At 41.7% G+C, this 24,105-nt stretch overlaps 1 protein-coding gene across 2 annotated transcripts in view; it reads left to right on the forward strand.

Moving 5' to 3' along the window:
• CERS6 (ceramide synthase 6) overlaps nt 1-24,105 on the forward strand; it is a 214,792-nt gene that overhangs the window by 152,928 nt on the left and 37,759 nt on the right. For both annotated transcript variants that reach the window (XM_037912354.2, XM_007056603.4), the window contains exons 5-6: nt 12,043-12,093; nt 16,621-16,713. In XM_037912354.2, the coding sequence (XP_037768282.1) occupies nt 12,043-12,093; nt 16,621-16,713 (144 nt within the window). The remainder of the gene's footprint in view (nt 1-12,042; nt 12,094-16,620; nt 16,714-24,105) is intronic.

Consider the following 24,105-nt stretch of genomic DNA (forward strand, 5'->3'; position numbering starts at 1 on the left):
GTATGTACATCACACAATGATTTTTGGGACCAGCATGTCACCAGTTTACATATATCTTACATGCCACTTTTTAGGTACATATTCTGACAACTGTGTGTTGCGGGTACTGAGTGTGTCAGGCCTAATATGAGTTACAGTACGGTGGGGCCTCTGCCAGTTGGCATTGAGGGGCTCCCCAGGTCCCACTGATTGTTTCCTGATTTCAGAGGGTAATTTTAACCTTTTCCAGTACTAGGATTTACATGAGGCTTTTGAAGAGAACACTGTATCATTTTGTTTTGAAAATTTATTGGGGGAATAACGAAGGGGTTCTTGTGGCACCTTAGAGACAAACAAATTTATTTGGGCATAAGCTTTCATGGGCTAAATTGAATTCGCTTTCAAGAGATGTGATTTTTCTTATCAATAAGCTTTTGAATATACACTGTACTCTGATAAAACATCTGGCCGAGCTTGAGGATTGCAGTTATCTAACTGAATGTTTAGCAAAGATTTCTTTCAATTCAGATCTTCAAGAGACTCTCATTTGTGGTTCAGCCATTCAGTAGTGATCTGTTTTCACACACTGACAGGAGGCTACTGTCTTTGATAACTTAAAATGTAAATCTGTCTTTGAGATGCTGTTTGTTTCAAGTGTATGGAGCATACAAACTTCAGCCAGTCTCGGGTCTGCATTAATGTTTGCATATCCACGTTGATGTATGTATCTGATTGTGCTTACAGAATAGGGCATGAACCAGTTTGTGCTTACAGGACCCATATGTGTGTGTCCTAGTTGTGCATTTGGTTTCCTAGCTGTGTCTGGTGGTGCACATAAGTAACTATATGAATGAGGTTTGGGAGAGGAAACAGTTGTACAAGTAAAAGTGTGTACACAAAAATGAAAGCTGGGGCAGATAATTTGGTCCATTCTGCAAATAACTGAGGGATGGATTTTCAAAGTTATGCACTTGTTTGCATAAAGTTGCACGGGACCAGTTTATACACTCAAAAGATCTGATGTGCATGGCCAATTAGTTGCTTAGTGGCTGCATGTGAAAGCATATATCTGCATGCACACATCAGTTGTTTGCATGAAAATGTATGTGCACAAGTAAATGTGCATGTCTAGCTTTGAGAATCTGTTTGTTCAATATACTCTGGGTCTTGTAGGTACAGAAGGGCAGGAGAATACTCCTCTCTTGTACTTGGTTCGCTGTAGATTAACTGCAACCTAACTCTCTCTTTATTTATTTACTTTTTAAAAAGCTCCAAAAGTAGCATTCAGCTGTAAGACAGCCACGTAGCCCTACCTCTTAGGCCGCTTACTGCGTAAGGAATAGAATACAAATGTAAGGTGAAGCTTTGTACAGCATAACAGTTTTTTCTCTACTGTCAAAATTTGACCTTTCTTTCACATACTATATGTTAACAACACTTTGAGGGAAACATGCAGATTTCATTGCTTTGGGGCTTTTGGAAGCCTGGGTCCAATTAGAGTCTCCGTTCTAAAGATAATTGGATAGGACAATGTATGCAAAACAGCCAAGGGCTCCTGGCTAACATGCAGACTTCTCACATCATTTCTCCTGCAGAGTTTTGAAATTCTCCACCATTGCCCTGTCTCAGAAGTTCTTGAAAAAATAAAATTCTTTTATCTAATGGATTTAGAGAGAGATTTGACAGAAAGTTTTAGACAGATTTTTATATAAGGAGAGAAAAAGAGAATTGTTCCTTAATACAGGACAGTAAACGCAACAGCTGATTGTCATGCATGCTGCACTGATTAGGTACTGCACTAAAGGTGGGGTAAAGCTTAAGTTTCATTTGAGCTCTCACGCCATTTAAGGCAAAAATCCATAGAAAACTGCTAGCAGAACTGACACTTTATGCCCAGCAAAAACTGATTCCAAACCTTGAGTGTTACACTTACAGCCTTATGCTGTTCTTGTTTCAGCTTTGCCATTTCCTTCCTCTGCCCCCCGCATCCTCCTTCCAGTTTGTTTTGTTGTGCTATTGGTCTGGTTTTGGTTGGATAACTTAGAGCCAGATTCTGCCAGCCCTACTCCGGGTGAGTCACACCTTACTCCACAGCTAGTCCCACTGGGGTCAGTGGCACTGTTCAGGGAGGGATGTATTATTCAGCATGTGTATGGATATCGGAATCTGGTCCACCCCCTTGAACCCTGGGTGATAGAGACAGCAATTCCCTGCAATATCTTTGGGAGGTGTTACTGTATTAAGTTTGTGGGCCAGGGATTATATGTAATTCCCTGCGGAAAGGTGACCACAACCCTCCAGGAACTAAGAATAGTAGGGGGAGATTAGGCAAATTCACTCAGGTTGTAACACATCCAGAGGGGTACCAACACTTGGGAATGCTCACAAAAACTGGTTCAAACTAGATTCTTCACAAACCAACAGACAAAGAAAGGACTGATTCAGGGGCTGCTTTCTGATCCAGCAAACATACAGGATATTCTGTCCTAAGGGGGCCCCAATCCTTCCTGAGAATGGTTGAAAGTACTTGACCTACTGAGGACCTATAAGACTGATGAGTGACTACAGGTAAGCTTTTAGCATGCATATAGGCCCTTTTATTGTTTCTGTATGTTTTCTCGGTAATGCTTTCACCTTAAGAATAAATGTGCTTGCTTATAAAGAGCTGTGTGGTAACTCATAACTGCTGGCAACTATGTTGTTCATAGCCTTCAAAGAGAAATCGAAATGCAGACATTTGCCAGCTTAGGCAGTCTGACCTGCTAGGGATATCACAGTGTAGGCAGGGAACTGCACAGCCTAAATAAACCCCAGTCAACGGGGAGCGAGGCACTGGTCTCTGCCTAAGAGAGTGATGACTGAGGAGCTGGGAGCCTCGTGTGGGTGGCCTTGATGGATCACAAAGAGGGACTCAGTGGACAACTGCACCTGTAAGTCAGTGGCAGTCTGAACAAGGCCCTTACTGCTAGGGCTAGCATATGGAGGGGAAAACAGGTCAGATGTCTTTAAAAGGAGAGGAGATAAAAGGAGCCTAGTCAGAGTAAAGTTTCTGAATTTTTTTCTCACTTTCTCATATCCCTCTCACCCCATTCCAAGCCCACAAAATTAGAGCTGACTGGAGGTTAACAATTTTGTTTTTATTGGGGATCAGACTCACTCAATAGCCTGGTGGTTATGGCACAGGCCTGGGATGTGGGAGACCCAGGTTGAAGTTCCTGCTCCGCTTGGTTTAGCGCAGAGTTTTTCATCCCGGGCCAGATCATTTCAAATCAGGGATTTGAACCTGGGCAACCCACATCATGTCCTAACCACCCAGTATAGAGGTTCTTGCTTTGTCCCTGACCCAGAAACTTCCCTGATGAAAGTTTAGTGGAAACTGACAGATTTTGAGACATGTTTTGGCTCTGACACAACAGCATATTTTGCCAAATCAGCAAAAATGTATCAACCAGCTCTGCACAAATTGTACAACTGTTCTGTGGCAGGGCAGCTGCTTGTATGTGGCACGCAGGGGATTGATTTTCTATTTGCCAACAATTGCACAGAGACTATAGTCCAGAACTACTCATCCTAATGCATGTGTTTTGTCATAGTTTATTAGTGTAAGGCAGGGGTGGGCAAACTACAGCCCACGGACCGGATCCGGCCCATCAGGGCTTTGGATCCAGCCCGTGGGATGGTCACCCCTGTGGCGCCATGGGGCTAAGGTAGGCTCCCTGCCTGCCTTGGCCCCGCGCCGCTCCTGGAAGCGGGTGGCACCATGTCCCTGCGGCCCCTGCAGCTCCCGTTGGCCGGGAACTGTGGCCAATGGGAGCTCAAGGGGAGTTACCCACAGGCAAGGGCAGCGCGCAGAGCTCTCTGCCCTCCCTCTCCCAGGGGCCGCAGGGACATGGTGCCGGCTGCTTCTGGGAGCGGTGGGGTAGGGCAGGCAGGGTGCCTGCCTTAGCCCCGCTGTGCGCCGCTGCCACCCTGGAGCTGCTCAAGGTAAGCTGCACCGGGCCAGAGCCTGCACCCCTCCTGCACCCCACACCCCAACTCCCTGCCCTGAGCCCCTGGCGCACCCCGTACCTCTTCTGCATCCCAACCCCATTCCCTGAGCCTCCTGCTGCACCCCGCACCCCTATTGCATCCAACCCCCTGTCCTGAGCCCCCTGACGCATCCCTCCGATACCCCAACCCCCTGCCGCACCCCTTCTGCACCTCAACCCCCCGCCCTGAGCCCCCTGCTGCACCCCACATCACTCCCTGCACCCCAACCCCCTGCCCTGAGCCCCCTCCCACACTCTGCACCCCCTCCTGCACCCCAACCCCTTGCCCTGAGCCCCTTCCTGCACACCACACCCCTCCCACACCCCGCACTCCTGCCCCAACCTTACATTCATGGCCCTGCATGCAATTTTCCCACCCAGATGTGGCCCTCGGGCCAAAAAGTTTTCCCACCCCTGGGGTAAGGCACCCATCTTCCAGTGATATGAACTGTAGAAAGAGCCCTCTGAAGTCAGCATCTTTTATCAGTATATCAGCCTAGGAAATTACAGCATAGTTAAAGGTGGATGGGTCAATTGCACAGCACAGTGTGTGTTTTGCTATAGTATATTGGCTTTTTATTTACATGGTAAAAGAGGATTGCTCATTAATGGGGCTCAGTTCAGCTAAATTTCACCTCTGGTTGGCCCATGGAAACCCCAGAAGCTTCAACAACTAAGCAGGCATGAAGGATAATCACTTGAGTGGCTAATCTCCTTTCTACAGCTTCTGTAGAATTCTTGATTCAGCATTCTACAGTATCCCTTTCCCCATGACTCCTCCCCAGTGTATTACCTTATATGGTGGTTGGATTGTCCTGGGAGAACTCCTTTGAGTCTGCTAAACAGGATCACTTAGTGGGTTCATCTTTGGCACAGTGCTGTGTAATTCAGTGAGGGTAATTATTCTGCCATCCAGTGATTTTTACCTCTCCTTAATGGGGTGGTTGGCATAATAGCTCTCCGAGTTTCAAAGGACTGGGCCTCTAACCCAAGGAAAACAAAGGGCCAATTTATCCCACCACTTCCTTAACAGTGATTTGAGGTAGAGATATTCTCCAAGCCAGTCCAGGGAGCTGGGTAGCAAAGGCTGCAAGAGGGCATTTGTTTCTATTTAGGACTCTGGCTGCCTGCAACCATGGCCTTTGAGGGTCTGTGTGGCTCAGAAGGGTGCAAGTGTTCTGTGCTGGGTCATTCACTGAGATGCAGAAACCATACGTATTTTACACTGTCAACTAGTGACAAGTTTTCGGGCTTCGTGATCAGGCCTTGAGTGTTCTCTAATGTAACTTATTTTATTTAGTACTCAAAGTTTAATCAAATGCAAACCTCTGCATTGGCAAATACCGTAACAAGGTTTCTTTGGAGAAATGCTAAAGATGTGTCAAAATATTTGAAAAAAAATAAATGTGAATATTTTGCCAGCACCTATAATTTAGGTAGTGGGAAAATGGGTGAAGTATCTCTTACATCTAGTTGAGTTTGATGTGAAAGGCAGTCATTGCTTTCAGACTTGGCTAAAAGTAGGAATTATCCTAAATGAATGGGTTGACGATATTTGAATGGCTTTAATTTAGGCAGCTATAAGATAGACATGCTTTAATTCTATGTATCAATAACAAATGTTCTGCATTTCCAAAGAACTTCTCTCATTTAACTGTGTTCTGTACACTTGCCCAGCCCAGTAGACAGTTTATCTTATTAAAGGCTTCATTGTGGTTGCATCTAACATGGCCAAACAAGGGGGCCCTCTGGGCAGCCTCCTTACACCTTGGATTGTGACTCTAGGCACATAGGGGAGAGCAGGGGCTATGTGCCTGATGTTCCCACTCCCTGTGAGGAGCAGGTGAGTAAAGCCCTGGCTCCACCCTCACCTCAGCCCCTCATGCCCAATAAGTTTTGCTGGCTAGTGAGTAGGAGGAATGAGAAAGGGCAAGTACTAAAGGCTTCAAAACATTGGAGATTAAAACTCTTATGTCCACAAGAACTCAAACTCCCATCTGAACATCTTCTATTGGCAAAAAAAACCTCTCAGGGTTCCATTCCAATAGGCCGGCAAATTGGACATGCGTTAGTTCCTCACCATGAAGGATTTCTGTGTAGGTCAGCTGGAAGAGATAGAGGTACAATAAGATTGAGTCATTTGAACCTTGTAAACTGCTTGTGTGAAATGATTCTTGTTAACAGAGAGAAGAGGAAGTTTGAACTTTACTCTTAAAGCTTCAAGATGTACTGTATTTTAGGAACTCCATGCAGTTATCACTTAGAGACTTCCAGGTATAACTCTTTAGCTGTGCTAAGGATTCCTCATATCAGCTTCTGGAATGCTTGTTCCTTCTGTATATATTTGTTACTTTTCTTTTAATTTCAACATAAAGTAAAAAAAAATAAAGTTAAAAATTGTCTTCAATAGCCAAGTAATATCACCATCAACATATAGGTACTACATATATACTCTTATATGACAGATTCGAGTTAGAAGCTAATTAGAACTCTTCACATAGCTTGGAAATGGGAATATATTATTAATAGCATTTATACTGTCCATCCATGTAGTGCAAATCCTTTCTGTGATGAGAATCATTAAAGATAATGGGAGCCTGGTTCTCAACTGCTTTAAACCCCAGAATAATGTTCTAGTTAGTGTCCACTTTATTTGGCTTGATGCCCACTCACTGCATTGCACAGCTCTGCTTTTGTCGGAACTGGAGTGCTCTGACTAACGGTGAAATTAAGAGAACATGTGTCATGACTCAGTGTTGCCTAAAGGATTCATCTGCACAAATCTCATTTTAGTGGATACACCTATTGCTCTAAGGGTGCATGTGTCCTAATCCAAGAGGCCTATTAACTAAAATGTTTGTGCCCTCATTACATTTGGATGTAAAGCAGCTCAGCTTCTATAAAGGAACTGAATACAGCGCATTGACCCACGGCTCGTCCACATGCTTTTGTAAAGCCCTGTGGATGGGTACTTCAGCTTTAGAAATGTGCTTCACGCTGTACAAGAGCTACCGAAACCCAGGTTGAAGTTGTGCTTCATGAAGTACAAGTGCCTCCAAAAAACCCTTCCTGTTTATGTACAAAGGAAATCTTGGCAAATCAATTTAGATTGGCAGTGCAGTCGAGTTTCTTAGATCGTGTCTTAATCCTTCCTTGTGTAAACACTGAGTGTTCAACGGGAGAGGATGTGTGATGGATTGAGTGGGATGTGTGCTTGCCCTCTTTGGTATTTTTGATTTACAATAAAATTCAATGTAGTAACACAACAGTGGAAAGAAGGGAAAGATTTTTGTATTTGTTTGTTTTTATTTTGTCTTGTTTTTTAAATACCTGGATGAATACCAAACAATACAACTAGCTGGTACAGTAACTTTTGCAACTTTTGTGTGGAAGCACCATTGTAAATTGACATCCCAGTCTAATGCATTGTAGGTTTTTGCAGGAGGCCTGAATTCTGTTTCCTTTCCTGAGCTGAAATCCTGGCCCATTGAAGTCAAATAGCAAGACTCTGACTTCAATGAAACCAACCAGGATTTCACCCATAATCTCTTGTCACAGCTGTCCAATGGAATGCAATTCACTCAGCTACCGGGGAGGGAATGAAAACCTCATTTTACTCAACATAAACCTCTGCAGTTGACTAAGAAACTGTGCTGATTACTTTTTAAGGGAATCCCTTTATCTGTTTGCGTGACTACAATGCAAGGCCTTCAGCATGAGAAGTGTAGAAAAATGGAGAGCTCCCTAAGGCTGGAGAGAACACCTGAGGGGCTGAGAACGGGGGTGGGGTTGGAGAGAAATGCACATTTACTCTATATTAGAAAAAAATATTTCCCAAATCAAACCATTGTCAAAACCTAATAGCTGAATCTCTTCACTGGCAACAGTGTTTCTTTAACCTTGAAAAATCTTCTCTTCCACTCGGTTGGGGGAAGCCGATTTTTGTAGGCAAATAAAGTAGAAATAGTTTTTCAATTATTATCAGACATCATTATTATTTATGTTACCGTAGTGCCTCGAGTCCCAACAGAGATCAGGACCCCATTGTGCTAGGCACTATACACACACTTAGAGACAGTCCCTGTCCTGAAGAGCTCATGGTCTAAAGACAATAGAACAAAAGGTAGGAGTGGAAAGAGGTGAAGTAACTTGCCCAAGGTCACACAGCAAGTCAGTGTGACAGCAGGCAGAGCCAGAAACAGAATCTAGGTCGGTCTCCCAATTCCTACAGCAGTGTCCTATCTACAATAGGACATGCTGCCTTTCATGGTAAAGGCTAAGAAGGTAGGTTTTGTACATAGGCTTGTAAGTTTTAGAAATTGCTACTGTTAAGACTTAGTTGAAATGTCCACACAATGAGCTAGCATGAAAAAGGAATCCACTGACACTAAGGGATTAAAACTCAGCTGTTTGTTTTAAAGCAGCCTAATACATTGTATATTGCTCACTGGGTGGAATAAGGATAGTTGAAACAAATACAGTGTCTGGTAAATAAACTCACTTCTGCATCAGGAGACTCTGTAGTAATAAATGACTCAGCCCTCAAACTCCTACACTGCTTTGACTGTTGGACAGAGTAAAAAATGATACTGTTCTGCTAACTAAGCTGACAGTTTTACATTTCTAGCTCTTCTATAATTAGTATTGATTCTTAGCTCTCTCTGGTCCTATGACCCTTGTTAGTGTCCTTTTTCTCTTACAAAAGCAAGTCAACACCTGCTGCCCATTTCAAAGTGTATTTAATATATTTTCACTAGAGCTTGGAAACTTTGCTCTGAGTGATTCTAAGATTGCAGCTTCAGGCTCCTCAATTAGGACCATGATACTTGAGAAGAAGCTATCTGAAATCAGCATCAATGTTCAAGTAGGATTTATAAAATAAATACCTGTTCCTAATGTCTCTGCTAAGGGGTGCAGATACCTTGTCCCTGGCAAACAATAGGTTACTGGCAACTTATGCTCATAGGTGCTCCATTTATGGCCCAAAAAGCAGGAATTCCAGAAAGGGAGGGACCACAGGGGAGAAGTCTGGTCTCTGAACTCCAGGCTGTATATGTGGGTAAGAAATCTAGAGCTGAGTATTTGGTGCTTATCTCTGGGTTACAGAAAACCCGATAAAGTTCTTGCTGGAAAAGGGGCTCTGACTGACTCACCTGTCATTTTGTTGTATAGAATTGCTTCACCAGCTTAGTTTTCCTTTACAGGCACTGTTGGCTGCCATCTTGAAATTTCTTCTGTAGGGAAGCAGTGCCAGTGACTCTTAATTTTGAGTTACAGTAGCATGTTGGAACACTAGGCATTCTTGCGCCCATACTATCTGCAAAATTCTACTCTAGCCCCCCAAAAGTTGCTGTTTTGGGAGGGCACTGGTTCCGGGACAACTGATAGCACATTTTTCTTCCTGGTGTGTGGTGTGAAAAAATTGAAAGTTGATGTTTTGCCATGTATTTTGCAAATCATAGGTATACCATACTAAACATTAAGGAAGCAGAAAGGCAGGGTGCAACTCTTTGGGATACCAGTTTAAACAACCTCTTCAAGAGAGGAAAAATTCTTCCACTAGCTGGTAATAAATTTAAGATGATCAGGCCTTTGCTGCTATTTTTGTCTGTGCTGCAACACACTGAAATCCCTTCTGAACTGAACAAAGGAATAAACCTGCTGAAAGAATAGATTTACTGACATTTAAGGAAACTTCCCTGTTCTATTCCTTCATGAAAAATTGGGGGATAAATAGTCACATAAATCTTGTGCAAATAGCCGGAAAGCAAATTAAGGACAGCAGTGATGCATCTCCACAAGAACCTTCTTGTCACATCTTTCTGACTTCTTTGGATTGGCCTTTTTGAATGGAAAATTCAGCTGATATTTTACACACTACAGTGAGTTTCTCTCCCTCAGCATTCATTTTGCTTTAGGAGATCACTGCAAGCAGAATATATGGTATGATGGCAACCTCTATCCTTTAGGACAGTGATAACCAAAACTAGGCATGTAGGGACTTGATTTGATCTGCATGGGGAGGCAGGACTGTCAGGGTGCAGGTGGAGGAAATAATCCCCTTTCCTGGGGTTAACTGGGATTGGACTGAACAGCAACCTGTGCAGAAGCAATTCTGACTAAACATTTTGATAGTCTGAGGCCAACAGGGCCATTAGACAGTGTGTCCTTGTGAATAGAGTACTGGAGTGAGATTCAGGAGACTTGGCTTCTATTCCTGGCTCCGTCGCTGACCTGTTGGGTGACTCTGGGGAACTCACTGCACCTCCCCATGCCTCAGTTTTCCCGTCTGTAAAATGAGGGTAATTATATTGATCTCCTTTGTAAAGCACTTTGAGAGCTACTGATGAAAAATGCTGTATAAGAGTGAGGTATTATTTATTAGCTATGATGCTGAGAGTGTGACACAAGATTTTGCCACTTGTGCACAAGCTGTAAGAATGACTGAAGTACAGTGTGTTGTTTTGTAGAACGTACTGCCCCAAAATCCTACATGACAAGTCAAACTCTTTATGAATGAGTGGGTGTGATGTTCCCCCCTGGTGTTATCTGGACCGGTGATCTGCTAGGTCACTCCAATCCTTGACTCTGGGAGCCAGCCTTACCCTACTCTGCTGTGAGAACCCCCACTCCTGGGCTGTTCACGCACAGCCTCTGGCATGTAAGCTGCTCCTTGGATTGTCCAACCAAATGACACTAGCCAATATCTCCGCCGCAGATACAACCCTAGGATCCTCCATCTTGCAGTGCCCAGTTATGCTGTAAGATGCTGCAAGCTTATATGAGTTTGTCAGTTTAACAAAGAAATTGATATGTACCAGGCCTATTATCTCAAGGGGAGTCTCTGACATGCTTCAAACCAAACACACTGCTTCAGATTGAATAATCAAACAGATTTATTAACTGCAAAGATAAATTTTAAGTGATTGTAAGTCAAAGCATAACAAGTCAGATTTGGTCAAATGAAATAAAAGCAAAATGCATTCTAAGCTGATCTTAACACTTTCAATGCCCTTAGAAACTTAGATGCTTCTCACCACAGGCTGGTTGGTTGCCCTTCAGCCAGGCTCTCCCCTTTGATCAGTGCTTCAGTCGCTTGGTGTGGTGTCTGTAGATATAGGTGGAAGAGAGAGGAAGAGCATGGCAAACATCTCTCCCTTTTAACATGTCCTTTCTTCCCTCTTGGCTTTGCACCCCCCCGCCCCTTTCAGAGTCAGGTGAGCATTACCTCATCGCAGTCCAAAACTGACCAAAGGAAGGGGTGTGGCTCACTGCGAGTCCAACACAGTGATTCTCAAACTTTTGTAGTGGTGACCCCTTTCACACAGCAAGCCTCTGAGTGCGACTCCCCTTATAAATTAAAAACACTTTAAAAAGATTTAACACTATTATAAATGCTGGAGGTGAAGCGGGGTTTGGGGTGGAGGTTGACAGATCCCAACCCCCAGTTTGAGAACCCCTGGTCCAACAGATCCTTTGCTGTTGCCTACGCCAGTGTCCTTTGTTCCTGTGAGGCTGTCCCATACATGCCTGATGTGGTGTGAACTGCCCCTCTGCTTTTGGAGCGTTTTTGCCTGGGCTTGCTTTAAGCCATGAGGATACATTTTCAGCCTCATAACTATATACATGGAATTATAACTTATAACATTACTATAACATTTCTGTAACAACAGTTACTATAACATCACTATAACAACAATGCTCAGTGCATCATGAGCCTTCCGAAGACATCCGACATGACAAACTTTGCACTGGATACCAAACAATCATTTTATAAGGATGAACTTGTCGGCGTAGGGTGTTCCCACGAGGTACAGAATGTCACAGTGGGTTGTTCTAATATGGGACACACAACTTTGAGGGGTCTAGCGCTCACTCTCAGTGCTGATTGACTCCAGTGGGAGGACATACAAATGCTCAGCAGCTCTCAGGATTTAGTCCCTGAAAAATATTAACCATTTACATCTTAACTGCCAGGGACTGCATTGTTTCATTTCACAACTACTAACATGCCCCTTTGTTTTGTTTCTTTAAGACTCCCTGGCTCTGGAACACAAGGCAGTGCTGGAATGGATACCCATATCAGGTAAGTCATCCTGTTACATAGAAATAAATATACAACCTCAATGAGAAGTTGTTTTTACTATGCAAACCCCCGTTTTATGCAAATGTTGATTAGCTTTATTAGACTACCCAACAAACACCATTTCGCACCCCCTGTTCTCTGAGTCATGAAGGAGCAACATGAGCGACATCCTCAGAGAAGGAAATATACCCGTCCCTCCTGGTGAGGACAAAAGTGCATCAGCAATAACTGGCAAAAAGATAGTTGTCTGGGGACAAAAATCTCCCCGAATCCTGCATGAAATGCACGCATGGTGGGAGGAGATACCTCCTCGTATTCAAAGTGTGGGAAACCCAGCCTTGAAACCACTCCCCACTCGTGAGGTCCTAGAGTTCAGGTTCCAGCCTGAGGCTGAACATTTACATAGCAATTTTACAACCTCGTAGCCCAAGCCCCATGAGCCCAAGTCAGCTGACCTGGGCCAGGCTCAGGTATTTAATTGTTGTGTAGATGTACTCAGAGAGCTAATAATACTTACCTACCACTCAGAGGTATTGGTTAATCCATATCTATTAAATTTTAAATAATATTGTTAATTAGAGAGCTCATTAGAGAAAAATGTCACCGTGCATATGTGGTTAGGAGTTGGCACTGGCAACCATTTGGGAAAGTTCAGCTTCGTGGAGATGTATTTTTTTATGCAATACTAGTTTGCATTTATGTCATCACAAGAGTATCATACTTGCAAGATTACAGAAGAATGTAAGGTTTCAGAGTAGCAGCCATGTTAGTCTGTATCCGCAAAAAGAAAAGTGGCACTTCAGAGACTAACAAATTTATTTGAGCATAAGCTTTCATGAGCTACAGCTCGCTTCATCGGACGCATGCAGTGGAAAATACAGTGGGGAGAGTTATATACACAGAGAACATGAAACAATGGGTTTACCATACACACTGTAACAAGAGTGATCAGGTAAGGTGAGCTATTACCAGTGGGGGGGGGCGGGGGGGGGGGCGAGCGGCGGCAGAAGGGAGAAACCTTTTGTAGTGATAATCAAGGTGGGTCATTTCCAGCAGTTGACAAGAACGTGTGAGGAACAGTGCCGGGGGGGGGGAATAAACATGGGGAAATAGTTTTACTTTGTGTAATGACACATCCACTCCAGTCTTTATTCAAGCCTAAGTTATTAACTAAGTTATTAGTTCCAGTGTTCCTCACAAGTTCTTGTCAACTGCTGGAAATGGCCCACCTTGAGTATCACTAGAAAAGGTGTCGTTCCCCCCCCCCCTCCCCGCACTCTCCTGCTGGTAATAGCTCACCTTACCTAATCACTCTTGTTACAGTGTGTATGGTAACACCCATTGTTTCATGTTCTCTGTGTATATAAATCTCCCCACTGTATTTTCCACTGTATGCGTCCGATGAAGTGAGCTGTAGCTCACGAAAGCTTATGCTCAAATAAATTTTAGTCTCTAAGGTGCCACAAGTACACTTTTTTTTTCTTTTTTAGAAGAATGTAAATAAGCATCATGCTTCAATAAGAGAGCCCTGGGGATTTCACAGCTGTTTGAGTGAGAGCAATATTTTGTTTGGAGCTAATTGCCAATTTCAGAGCAATCATTTTCTTATGCCTCATCTGTCTTCTTAATACTTTTAAACATAAATCCATTGTCATGATAGATAGTATTTTTTTAAATCGGGTATCAAAAGTCACAAATATCACCTAACGATGTAGGTTTCAAGACTTGCGGTAACTTGTGGTTGTGTTTTTGGTTTGCAGCATTTCTACCCATCTAAATTCTAAATTTTCAGAAAGACTCCAAACACTCACCTGTTTAGCCCCAATGTTGTTCTTCATTTTTGCTTGGTAACAGCAGTACTCAAAACCCCCAGCAAGAATCAGGGGCCCGTTGTTCTAGACATTGTACAAACCCATAAGTGGGGTTGCCAACATTGTATTTCAAAAATAAGGGACTGTTTTCTTAGCACTCCCGCCCTACCCCTCCTCCCGAAAGTAGTAGTAGTAGTAGTATTCTCATAAGCAGTATTCACATACTTCGCCAGGGTATTTCTTGCTGCTCTTTGCAGCACTCAGCAACTCCTAGTCTTGTTGTACAGAGATGAAAAAATAAGGAATGTCCCTTATAATGAGGGACCCTACCCATAAGTGATCATTAGTGCCCAAAAGACTAAGAGAAACCAGTTTAAGAGTTTGCAATCTGAGAAGTCTAAAATGTCGAGATGTGTTTTTCTTATGTATGTAATATGCAGTTTACAATCTGCTTCTGAAGAAAGAATCAGTGTGATTGGCTAAAGAGCGTGAATATTTGCTAAGCTTATGGTCAGGAAAGAGAGGTCGCCCTTTGTTACTGAGAAAATTAGTTGTACCTTTTGAATACTAGTAGAGATCTATGAGATCTATAGAGACAAGCAGCAGACAAAGAGAAGGTCCAGTGCCAGAGAATGAGTTTTGATAGACAGCAAATCACAAAATAAAAACAGTCAGTCATTGTCCCAGAGAAAAAATGTGTTGGGCTCAAATCAAGGTTGTGTTTGCGGGGGTTTTGTTTGTTTGCTTTGTTTTCTAAATGAATAAAAGTTCTAATCATGCTATGACTCACATGAATTATTCAACATGGCATTCCAGAAATCCAACACAACTCTATATAGATATAGACAAGTGGGTGATTCTGCATTCACTTGATTGGCTAAGGCCCAAATCCTCACTTTACGCACTATTGAAGTTAAGGATCAGGAACTAACATTGGAACTGATCAAGTTCTCTACTTTTGTTATGCATTTGTTATGAGATGAAAACTGGGACATCCTTACAGTGTGGAGGTTCCCGCCGCCCGAATTATCTTGATTCTTGGGTTTAGAAAAACTTATCAATAGAGAACAACCAACAATCCTAAAAATTCTTCTAATACAAATTTTCCTTGTAAATTCTTTGGGGATTTTGGCTGTAATTCCAGCTTCCTTTTTAGTTCATATATCAGAATTAAGTTTAAAAAACTGCCGCTAATCAACCCCCTTCCTGGCAATGTCAGCAGAGCAGACAAAGACTGAATGGGCCAGAGAAAATGAACTACCCTTTATCACATATGAATTGTTCCTTCATTGGTGGGGAAACTGGGGAGAGCATACCATCCAACTCCCCATGCCTTTGGATTCTAGGATTATCAGCCAGGTACCTTTTACCTGCATTACATTAAAAACTAAGCAAATTAATACAAAGCTAGAAAAGATTGTCTAAAAATGGGCAAGCAGACCTGCTGATGGCAACAACTGAGTTTTTGCATTATCTGTATGATTGACATAATTGAAACTTAAAAAAAACCCAACCAGTAAATTTAAGCACTTTTAAAAAAAAGTTATTGTGTTTTACAAAGCAGGAAAAACAATTATCCCAGAGCATTGGCTAGGCACCTAAAGAGAGTTTTTTCTAAATATGAAGAAATACATGAAAATAAAGATTTATTGACATGAAAAGATTTTAAAAGAAGAAATCTGTTTGTGTCATAGAATAGAAATGATGATCAAAACTACATATGTAGGACAGATTTTGCCCTGCTCTGCAACAACTTTGGGTGGTCCTCCAGTGCAAAACTGGTCTAAACCTGGTGACTCTGGCCCCTCAAGGATTCTCTCTGCCCAGGGGAGTCCTCCAGTGGCATAAAAATGCAGTAACATCTCCTATCCCAGAACCCCTCCCTGTCATTGATGTAGGGGACATGATGAGCAGGAAATGGGCATGGCTGAGTGTAAATTAGAGTCGCCCCCAGTCTGCTCTAATTTATGTCTGGGACCAGATTTAAAGCCTCTTTACACTTCTGCCCTTCTCAGCTGTGTCAAGCACTCCTTGGCTGCTGGTAAGGGTATGGGGCCCTGCTTTTTTCTGTGTTGTAGGCCAAAGGGATCTGAATGGATTTAATCTATACAATTGCTTCATGTCCTCCAAAAGATAGTATGTTCATAGGTCATTTTTAGACCCCGTAAGAATAGATTACATTAGAAAGACTGGTATAACTTTCATCATGGTGATGTTGACAGCACTACTTTAATCCCACCATGGTGTCAACACACAGAGGTAAGACTGTTTTACTGGAGCCATTTCTTCCCAATTCACTGAGCATCTGCAGTTTTTGGTATACTCTAAATTGGATGCAGCTGATTTGGAAACCAACAGGAGACAATTGTATAATCAAACATTCCTTTGCTGCATATGAGAAAAGTGCGGTGTTCAAAATTGGCCAGAAACATTTCTGCTCTAGGTACCTAAAAATCTAGGGCCTGTCTTACTGGCATTGAAGGGAAAGGGTATAGCTCAGTTATCAGGATCTAAACATAAAAAAGGAGAAGCGTAAGTAACAGATGAGGAGGGGCTTCTTCTCACAGAGCTATAGTGCTTGGAACAGGCACCCGTCAGAACTGTCCCAGATAGGAAGATTAGCCTGTAGTCAGTCTGCAATTTCCCCTCTCCTTGTGGAGTTTAGTGTTTACAAAACAAATTACTTTCTCAATCTTTTTAAACCTTCCTCTTTCAGCCGCTGATGCCTGACCTTCATTACTACTACATAGTCGAGTTGTCATTCTATTGGTCCTTAATGTTTTCTCAGTTCACAGACATCAAAAGAAAGGTAAGAACAATCAGTGTAAAAACTTGATGGGGCTGTAAACGCACACTTTCATTGACTCTTGGGTAGCATGCAACCCTGTCGCTATGTACTGTGCTAGACACATGTTATTTCCATTTGCAAGCTACTGTAGATGTTCACCGTTGTGATACTGATGTTAAAGTGGGCACGTCATTCAGTTCCTGGGCAGTGGGATGTGCCATTTCCTGCACCTTGCTGAAGCAGCCCACAGTAATCTAATATTCAGTGGCAAAGGGCCACAATGTCAATTGATAATCTGCTACTCTCACATCAGGGATTGTGTTGTCTCTTGATGATCAGTAAACTGTGGTGTACTCACTTGACATGATGTGATAAGAGCATCAGTGTCAGAGCTAGATGCTGCTGTGAATTTACTAGACCATCTGGGGTAAGATTCATGAGAACTTTGAGTTCATCTCCCTGTGTAAAGACAAAATGAAGCATATAAATGTATCTGATATTAAATTGATACTACAGTATCAATCTTTCCTTTACAGATGAAAACCTCAAGAAGCTTCATATCTTTTGTATATAGCTATAACTAACTATATGTGCGAAACAAAACCCAGTGTCTTTTATTTTCTGTGTAATGGGGAAAAAATGAAATTTTGAAGTTGGAAAACTGTATAGACTGTGAAATAAATCCATTCCCAATGTGTCCATCTTTAAGTCATCGTTTGGGAACTTGCCTGTTATACAAAGCAGATGGGCTTTTAACCAGAACCTTTAACCCTGCAGAACCACATTGTCGGTGCTGGCTGTCCATATGAGAACGCTATTGAACAGTACCAATGGCAGCCTGTTCCATTTTGTTTTCCCTTCCTTCTCCTTCAACAGGCAGCAAGAATTGCACAATGATCATCCATAACAAAACCAAAAAGAACAACAACAATAAAAACCCTGTGCTGTATTCTACAGTAATGGTCTAAAACACAATGTTAATGTTGTGCTTCGGATTATTGTAACGTGTTAAAGTTGCATAGGATAGAATTTATTTTTGTTTCTTTTCTTTAAAAGAATAAGGAAATTACATTTTAAAAAAACTGTTAAAAGAACTTTATTTAGGTTGCAAAGTCAATCACTGAAAAGAAAGAAAATGTCTGTATTAAGGTTGTCCATCCCCCTTTTGACACAGTTTTTAATTAAATGATCACAGCCTAACCCATAATTTTAAAAGAAAAATCCCTGTTTAATGGGGCAGTTAATTCTAACAAGACCATATTTCTGGGAAACGAAGCAGAGAATAAAGAGTGTCCTCAAGAAAATGAATCCTCCCCCTGGAACCACAGTGTACAGCTGGGAATCCTCGTCTGTGTTTGTTTCAGCAAGGAAAATACTCCATTTCCAGCATCTGCAAAGTTTCTCTCCAGAATCAGGAAGCCCAAGGAAATGTCCAAGAATCTCAAATCTTTGTTAGATGATACAGTATAAACAGAACAGTTGACACAGACATATATGCCATTTGCTCCGAGTGCCCAATCTACTTACAGTCACTACATGTGCAGTCAGTCAGTGGCTTGAAATCAATACAACTTTACTCATCCTGAAACAGAGGTGTAGAGAAACATGGCTCAGCAGAAGAGTCTGACAGCGGAGAAGAATTCAATCCAAATACGATACGTGTAAGCACCAGTAGTAGGCAGGACATAACCATTTGCAAATATGAAAACCAATACCAAATCTCTGCAGCAAAGTTACAATATCATTCAGGTTATTCCTGCAGAAATGTGTCATTATATCTAAGCAGTCCCACTGCATGTATTTAGCCTAATGTGCTGCTCAGTTATATCTTTATTCTGCCTTCTCTGTGCACCTCTGGGGGGGAGGAATGTCATAATTGCAAAACTATGGAATGCTGACCTGGATGCATTTTTTAAAAATGCCTGCTAACATCTTAGATTATATAAAGAGTGGGAAAGTACTGAACAGTATATAACAGTGTTAAAATGCAGCTTTCAAAAGGTCCATTGTGATGTTCAAAAACTTTCCTAATTTGAAACCTCTTGGGGGCAAGTAATGTGACCATTTCTCCCATCACTTAGAGAGTTGTCACATTTGATCAGACAGGTAGATATTTGCATACCCAGATAGACTAGCTGAGCATCTAACCACTCAATTACTGCTCGCTGTTTTGGATTCTGTGCATGCAAACAGGGCCCATTCTTGAAGTTCTTACTCTAGGCCAAAATCTGCCCATAGCACAAAGGCCAGGTCTCTCCTGAGGGGTCAGGTTGAGATCTAGCCTCTCATGCTCCAGGATACAGAGAACTAGCAGAGCTGCTCCCCTCTGGGCACATCCATTCTCTGGCCCCACACTGTTGCATGGATTGAGTCTCAGAGGGAGGCAGAATTTTCCCCCATGCAGCCTTCTTGCACCTGGAACTGCCTTATGGAGTGGAATTCTGTGAGTGGTTCTGCTGTCTATTGGTTGTACAATTTACCTCTATGGGTCCAATTCATTTGAAGCCAATAAAAAAAGTTCTATTGACTTCAGTGGGCTTTGCATCAGGCCCTGTATACTTACTTGGGCAAAACTTCCATTGATGTCTGGAATGCAGGCTTTGGCACACAATTTACATGGGTAAAATTGACTATTCTATTTATTTAAGTTTGTGTGCTTGTGGATATCTAACCTTTCTGTCTGGCAATGTAGGTGTGAATGGACTTTACGGGCACTGAACTTGCAATATACAGCAAAGGTCAGCCACAATGAAGGACTGCAGCTCAATGCTTTCTCTCCCTCCCCTCCACTCTTCTCTGTTTGTCCTTTTGGGGTAGGACATTTAAACCTTGCCTATTTTCTATGTGTCTGACTGAGTTTTGGTCACCATGGCCTGTGCCCAGACCTTTAGCTTCTATTTTTGTCCTGTGTACATCGCTTTCATTACCAGTGACCTGTGAGTGACATGTATGAACTTTGAAGGTCCTCTCTGGTCTTAGGATGCTGAAGAGCCTTGTGGCTTCTAATTGTACAGATTCAGGTCCAATTTTGCTCTTAAGTTACACTTCCACTGGAGTCAATGAACTGGCATGAGCGTAACTGAGAGCAAGATAACTTTATGAAAAAAGACAAATGAACAAACAGGTCTTAAACAGATGCTGAAAACCAAAAATGAAGTTAATAGCATTTAAACCCTGAGATCTACAAGGGAAATATCTTTCATCAGTTACAGTCTATACACTAACATCATGTCGATTTTCTGTTCCCAAATAATTACACGCTGAGCCTCGGACTCCACTAACTTGGTGCAAATCAGGTGTTAATCTGCTGAAGCCAATGGGAATCACACTGGAGTAAAAGTGGTGAGGGAGGGGTCAGGCCCATAGTGTGAGTTGTGATATTTACACTGTTGACCCTCACATACAGAAGAAATATCATCGAGTGAGTGTTGGTTCGTTGTGAGGTCACTACAATTTGAATATTCAATTATCATAGATTACAGTATCTAAAACCTTCTGAGATAGTTCGACCACTAAATCAAAAAGTCTCACTAAGAAACAAGCCAATGGGAAACATCCTGCACATTGCAAATTTGGTATTGCATTTTCTAAAGCTTTGTTCTGGGATTCTGTAACATATAGTTGCTGTTCATACTGTCACTTTTTGTGACTGCAACTTTTATAAGGGGTAGCTAATGAATATTAGAAGACAGAATCTACAAACAGCTCTCCTGTGTCTCAGCCTAGTACCCATTTAACTAAGCTGCTGCGTGGCTAGAAGGAATGTGAAGTTTGCCACCCGATACAGGACATTATTGGAGTACTTCATGGACATTTATAGGTGGCAGATTTCCAGTTCTCAGCCTGAGAAATCTGTTGCTATTTTTTTTTAACAGTGGGAAAATTAATTCCTTATGTAAGTTTGGATCTCTTTCTAAGAAGTTTTGAATGCCACAGCAATGGTGTCATAGTACAGAGTGATTAGAAATGCCATGGCAGTTATTTCTGCCATCTGAGTCCCTGCTGGAATTCCGCTGCCCATTTTCATTTTGTCTGACCTCTTTCAATGATTGGTGCTAGAGCTCCAGTGCTGGTGCTCAGTGCTGGCATCATTCCAACACTGGTCTTTCACTTCGTGTGTCGTGAGGGAAATGCACTCACTATTGCCATCTCTGCTTTATTCCTCCCATATAGCAAATTCATGACTTGAAAATGACTTCCCGTGGGATTGCTGATTTTCAAATACCTGTTTTGTCTTTATTTGTTTGTTACCCAATTCCATCAGATTATCTCTGTGTGACTGAAAAGAGATGGACAAAAATCTAACTATTTTGCTCACTACATAGCATCAGCATTCAGTTAAGGCAATGAAACAGGGTAGATTAACTTTTATAATTTCATAATGGCATGTTTGATCATAATTTTCTACTGTATCGCTGTAATAATTTTCTAACCTTAAGGTGTTTTCAGTTTACAAAGACTGCAGCAGAGTTATGATTTTTACACCTCTGTGCTGCTTCCCAGATTCCACTTCTAAAGGGCACAAACAGTAAGAGGAAAACCAGATCGGTTAAGAATCTTATGGCTGTCAGAGAGCATCAGTTAGTTTGAATCAGTGAAATTTATGTATGTGTGTGTTGGTAGCATGGCAGAAGTGTATTCTGAGATAAATATATTTTATTAAGGTCAGCCTAAGGGATTTTGTAAAATTGCTACCTCAATCCATGCTTTCCTGGATCAACGAAAGATTGTGAAAATTGTACTTTAGTGATTACAAATGTTATATGTTTTCAGGTGGCTTAGCAGTGCCCAGATCTTCTCCATTCATTTAAAAAAAACTGTAGCTGCTAATTACCCTGCATGGTGTGTTATGTTTATGGAAAGTTTATAACTATATTTCATGAGCAATCTGCTCCACAATGTCTATAGTTAGTCCTTGGAACTCTTTCTGCATACCCTGGTGAAAGGAGGAAGAATCACAGTGATGTGTTTAGTCTCAGAGAGAAAAAATGCACGTTGCGCTGATCTTGTGGAGCTTGGGTGACTAGGATGGAACTGTTATGGTTGAAGACTTGAAATTAAGTGAGATCCCCCCCCCATCCTTAATATATTATATTAATGGAACAAGCTCAATAGAGGGTGGAATTTTTCCAGAACACCCTGATGACAAAGGAGCAGAAGTCCTATTGACTTTCAGTGGTATGTGAGCTCCCCAGTCACTTTGGAAAATTCCATCCATAATCCAGTGGGAAATATCCTCTGGCTCCATTAATATATTTTGTTTGCTTGTTTTAATTCACCACACTGTTGCTGTTCTATGTCTGAGACACTTCAAACATAACTGAAGAGGGCCTCTTTGGAAACCTCATGGCCTTTTAAAGGAAAGAAACAGTCTGACATGATGAAATACAAAGTATTTGAGTAAACTTTTGGGCAATTCATGTGAAAAGACTGCTCAATTTCACTAATGAATGACCCTCTCACTCAATATGCCACAGTTTCACACAGTACAATTCACTTCCAGAGTGCCTCGTTGAATATAAACTATTTCTGTACATACACAATTTAAAAACTATCTTTTGGTGTTAAAATATTATTTTATTTACTTATTTATAAATATGTTTCCATCAGAAAGGTTCTGTGTGTGTGGATGGTACAAGCTATGCAACAATAAATTCCAAATAAAATGAACTCCTCCAGTCACAATCTCCTCTCAGCCCCCACTCACCAATCAGGGAAGGGCTGGAATTCACAAGTGAGCTTTGCATGGGAATCCTAAAAATCCCTGGGCTTGCATTCTGTCTGACCAACAGGGAAGCAAATTCCAGAGAGGAAGGTTTCTCCCTTTTCAACCTCCTGCAAAAATATATTCTCTGTGATGTGTTGGATCAGTTCTACAAAGGACACAAACTATTTTGTTAGTTAAAATTTTTGAAGAAGTTTAAAATCACAAACATAGAAGGAAATAGAGGGCCAAATCCTGACCTTACAAATGTCTGCATCCCCAGTGATCTGGTTTTGTTTGCGTGTAAATGATGTTAGAATTTGACCTATAGAATAAGGGATTCAAAAAGCCCTATAGAATATGTATAATATAATCATTATCATCTCCTTTTTGCAATGTCAGGATGGGGTAGGGCTGAGGTTATGAGCATCTTCCATCCATGTCTGTTTTGAGTTGCCATTTGAGTCTGTTGGGGGATTGTGGGTGGTTTTATATACAGTGTTATACCACTTTGTCCTTAGATGTCCATGGCCTCTCTCGACATGCACGCTTCCATAGAGAAGAATTTTAGGCCATCGATTACAGGTGTTAACTTTGATAGTAATCTAACTCTCTGAAACAGCCATCTTGCATTACTTTTTTGAAACTGTTTTTCAAGCTCTTCACCTCTCGAGTCAGTTTTTCTTAGCCTTTTTGACCATTCATTCTAGTTTCTTGTATTTGTTGTTCTGCTCAGTGCTGTGTTCAGATTTAAGATATGCTTCCTTTTTTCTTGTTAGATTGTCAATCTCTGATGCCACCCAGATTTTGCTTTTTGGATATGGGCTCATCCCTAAAATCTCCCCACACATGGCCTAGAGTTCTACTCTTGTGTCCTATAGATCTAAAAGAGGGGCAAAGTGGCCACTGATGGTATTCTGAATGTTCCCCATAGTATCTGTATTTTGCATAGGGTGAGTGGATTTCCTGCTACCAGATTCTGCTGGCAGATCAAACACTGGCTTGGCCAACACTGTGGTACCTTAATTGGGAATGGGGAATCCGACCCTGCCACAAACCCAAGGTCCTATTCCATCCGTCTTGTGGTACTTCTTATATACTATGAAAAGAGAATAAGACAGATAAAACTTTTTTAAAAGAGAGAGTGAATTACGTGAAGGAAACAGTCCACTGGACAGCTGATCCATAAGTAGATAATAAATAAAGATGCTATTGCTCAAGAATCTTAAGGTCTCTGACACACAATACAAATGGTCAAGAACTCCTTAAAGAGTTCCAAAAAGAGACTGAAAAGTCTAGTATTTATACAAGCATGGATGTGGCAGCTACAAAAGCAGAGATGATTTTCTGCTTGACTTATCCCTGCATTTGGATTGAGTCTGTACTAACTTAATTGCCATTGGCAGTGAAATCAAAAGGCAGTTCCGTACTACACGTAACGGAAACGTGTAAGGAAACAAGGCATGATATGTCAATGTGGAAACCTCAGAGACCACATTATTTTCCTAGCCATGCTTTTTCTAATATTTGGGGGAAAGGTAAAAGCTTCACTAATTTGATTATAGAAGGCTTAAATTTTCAACTGGATGGCCATAAATATCTGGACTGGTATTGAATGTGAGAAAGACAGACCATTTTTCTCTATTTTGATCATTAAGACCCTTGGAATGTGAAGCAATATTTAATCCTGCTTTCCTTACTTTGTGTTC

Source organism: Chelonia mydas, chromosome 11 (assembly GCF_015237465.2).
Source record: "Chelonia mydas isolate rCheMyd1 chromosome 11, rCheMyd1.pri.v2, whole genome shotgun sequence".
NCBI classification, from domain to species: Eukaryota; Metazoa; Chordata; order Testudines; family Cheloniidae; genus Chelonia; species Chelonia mydas.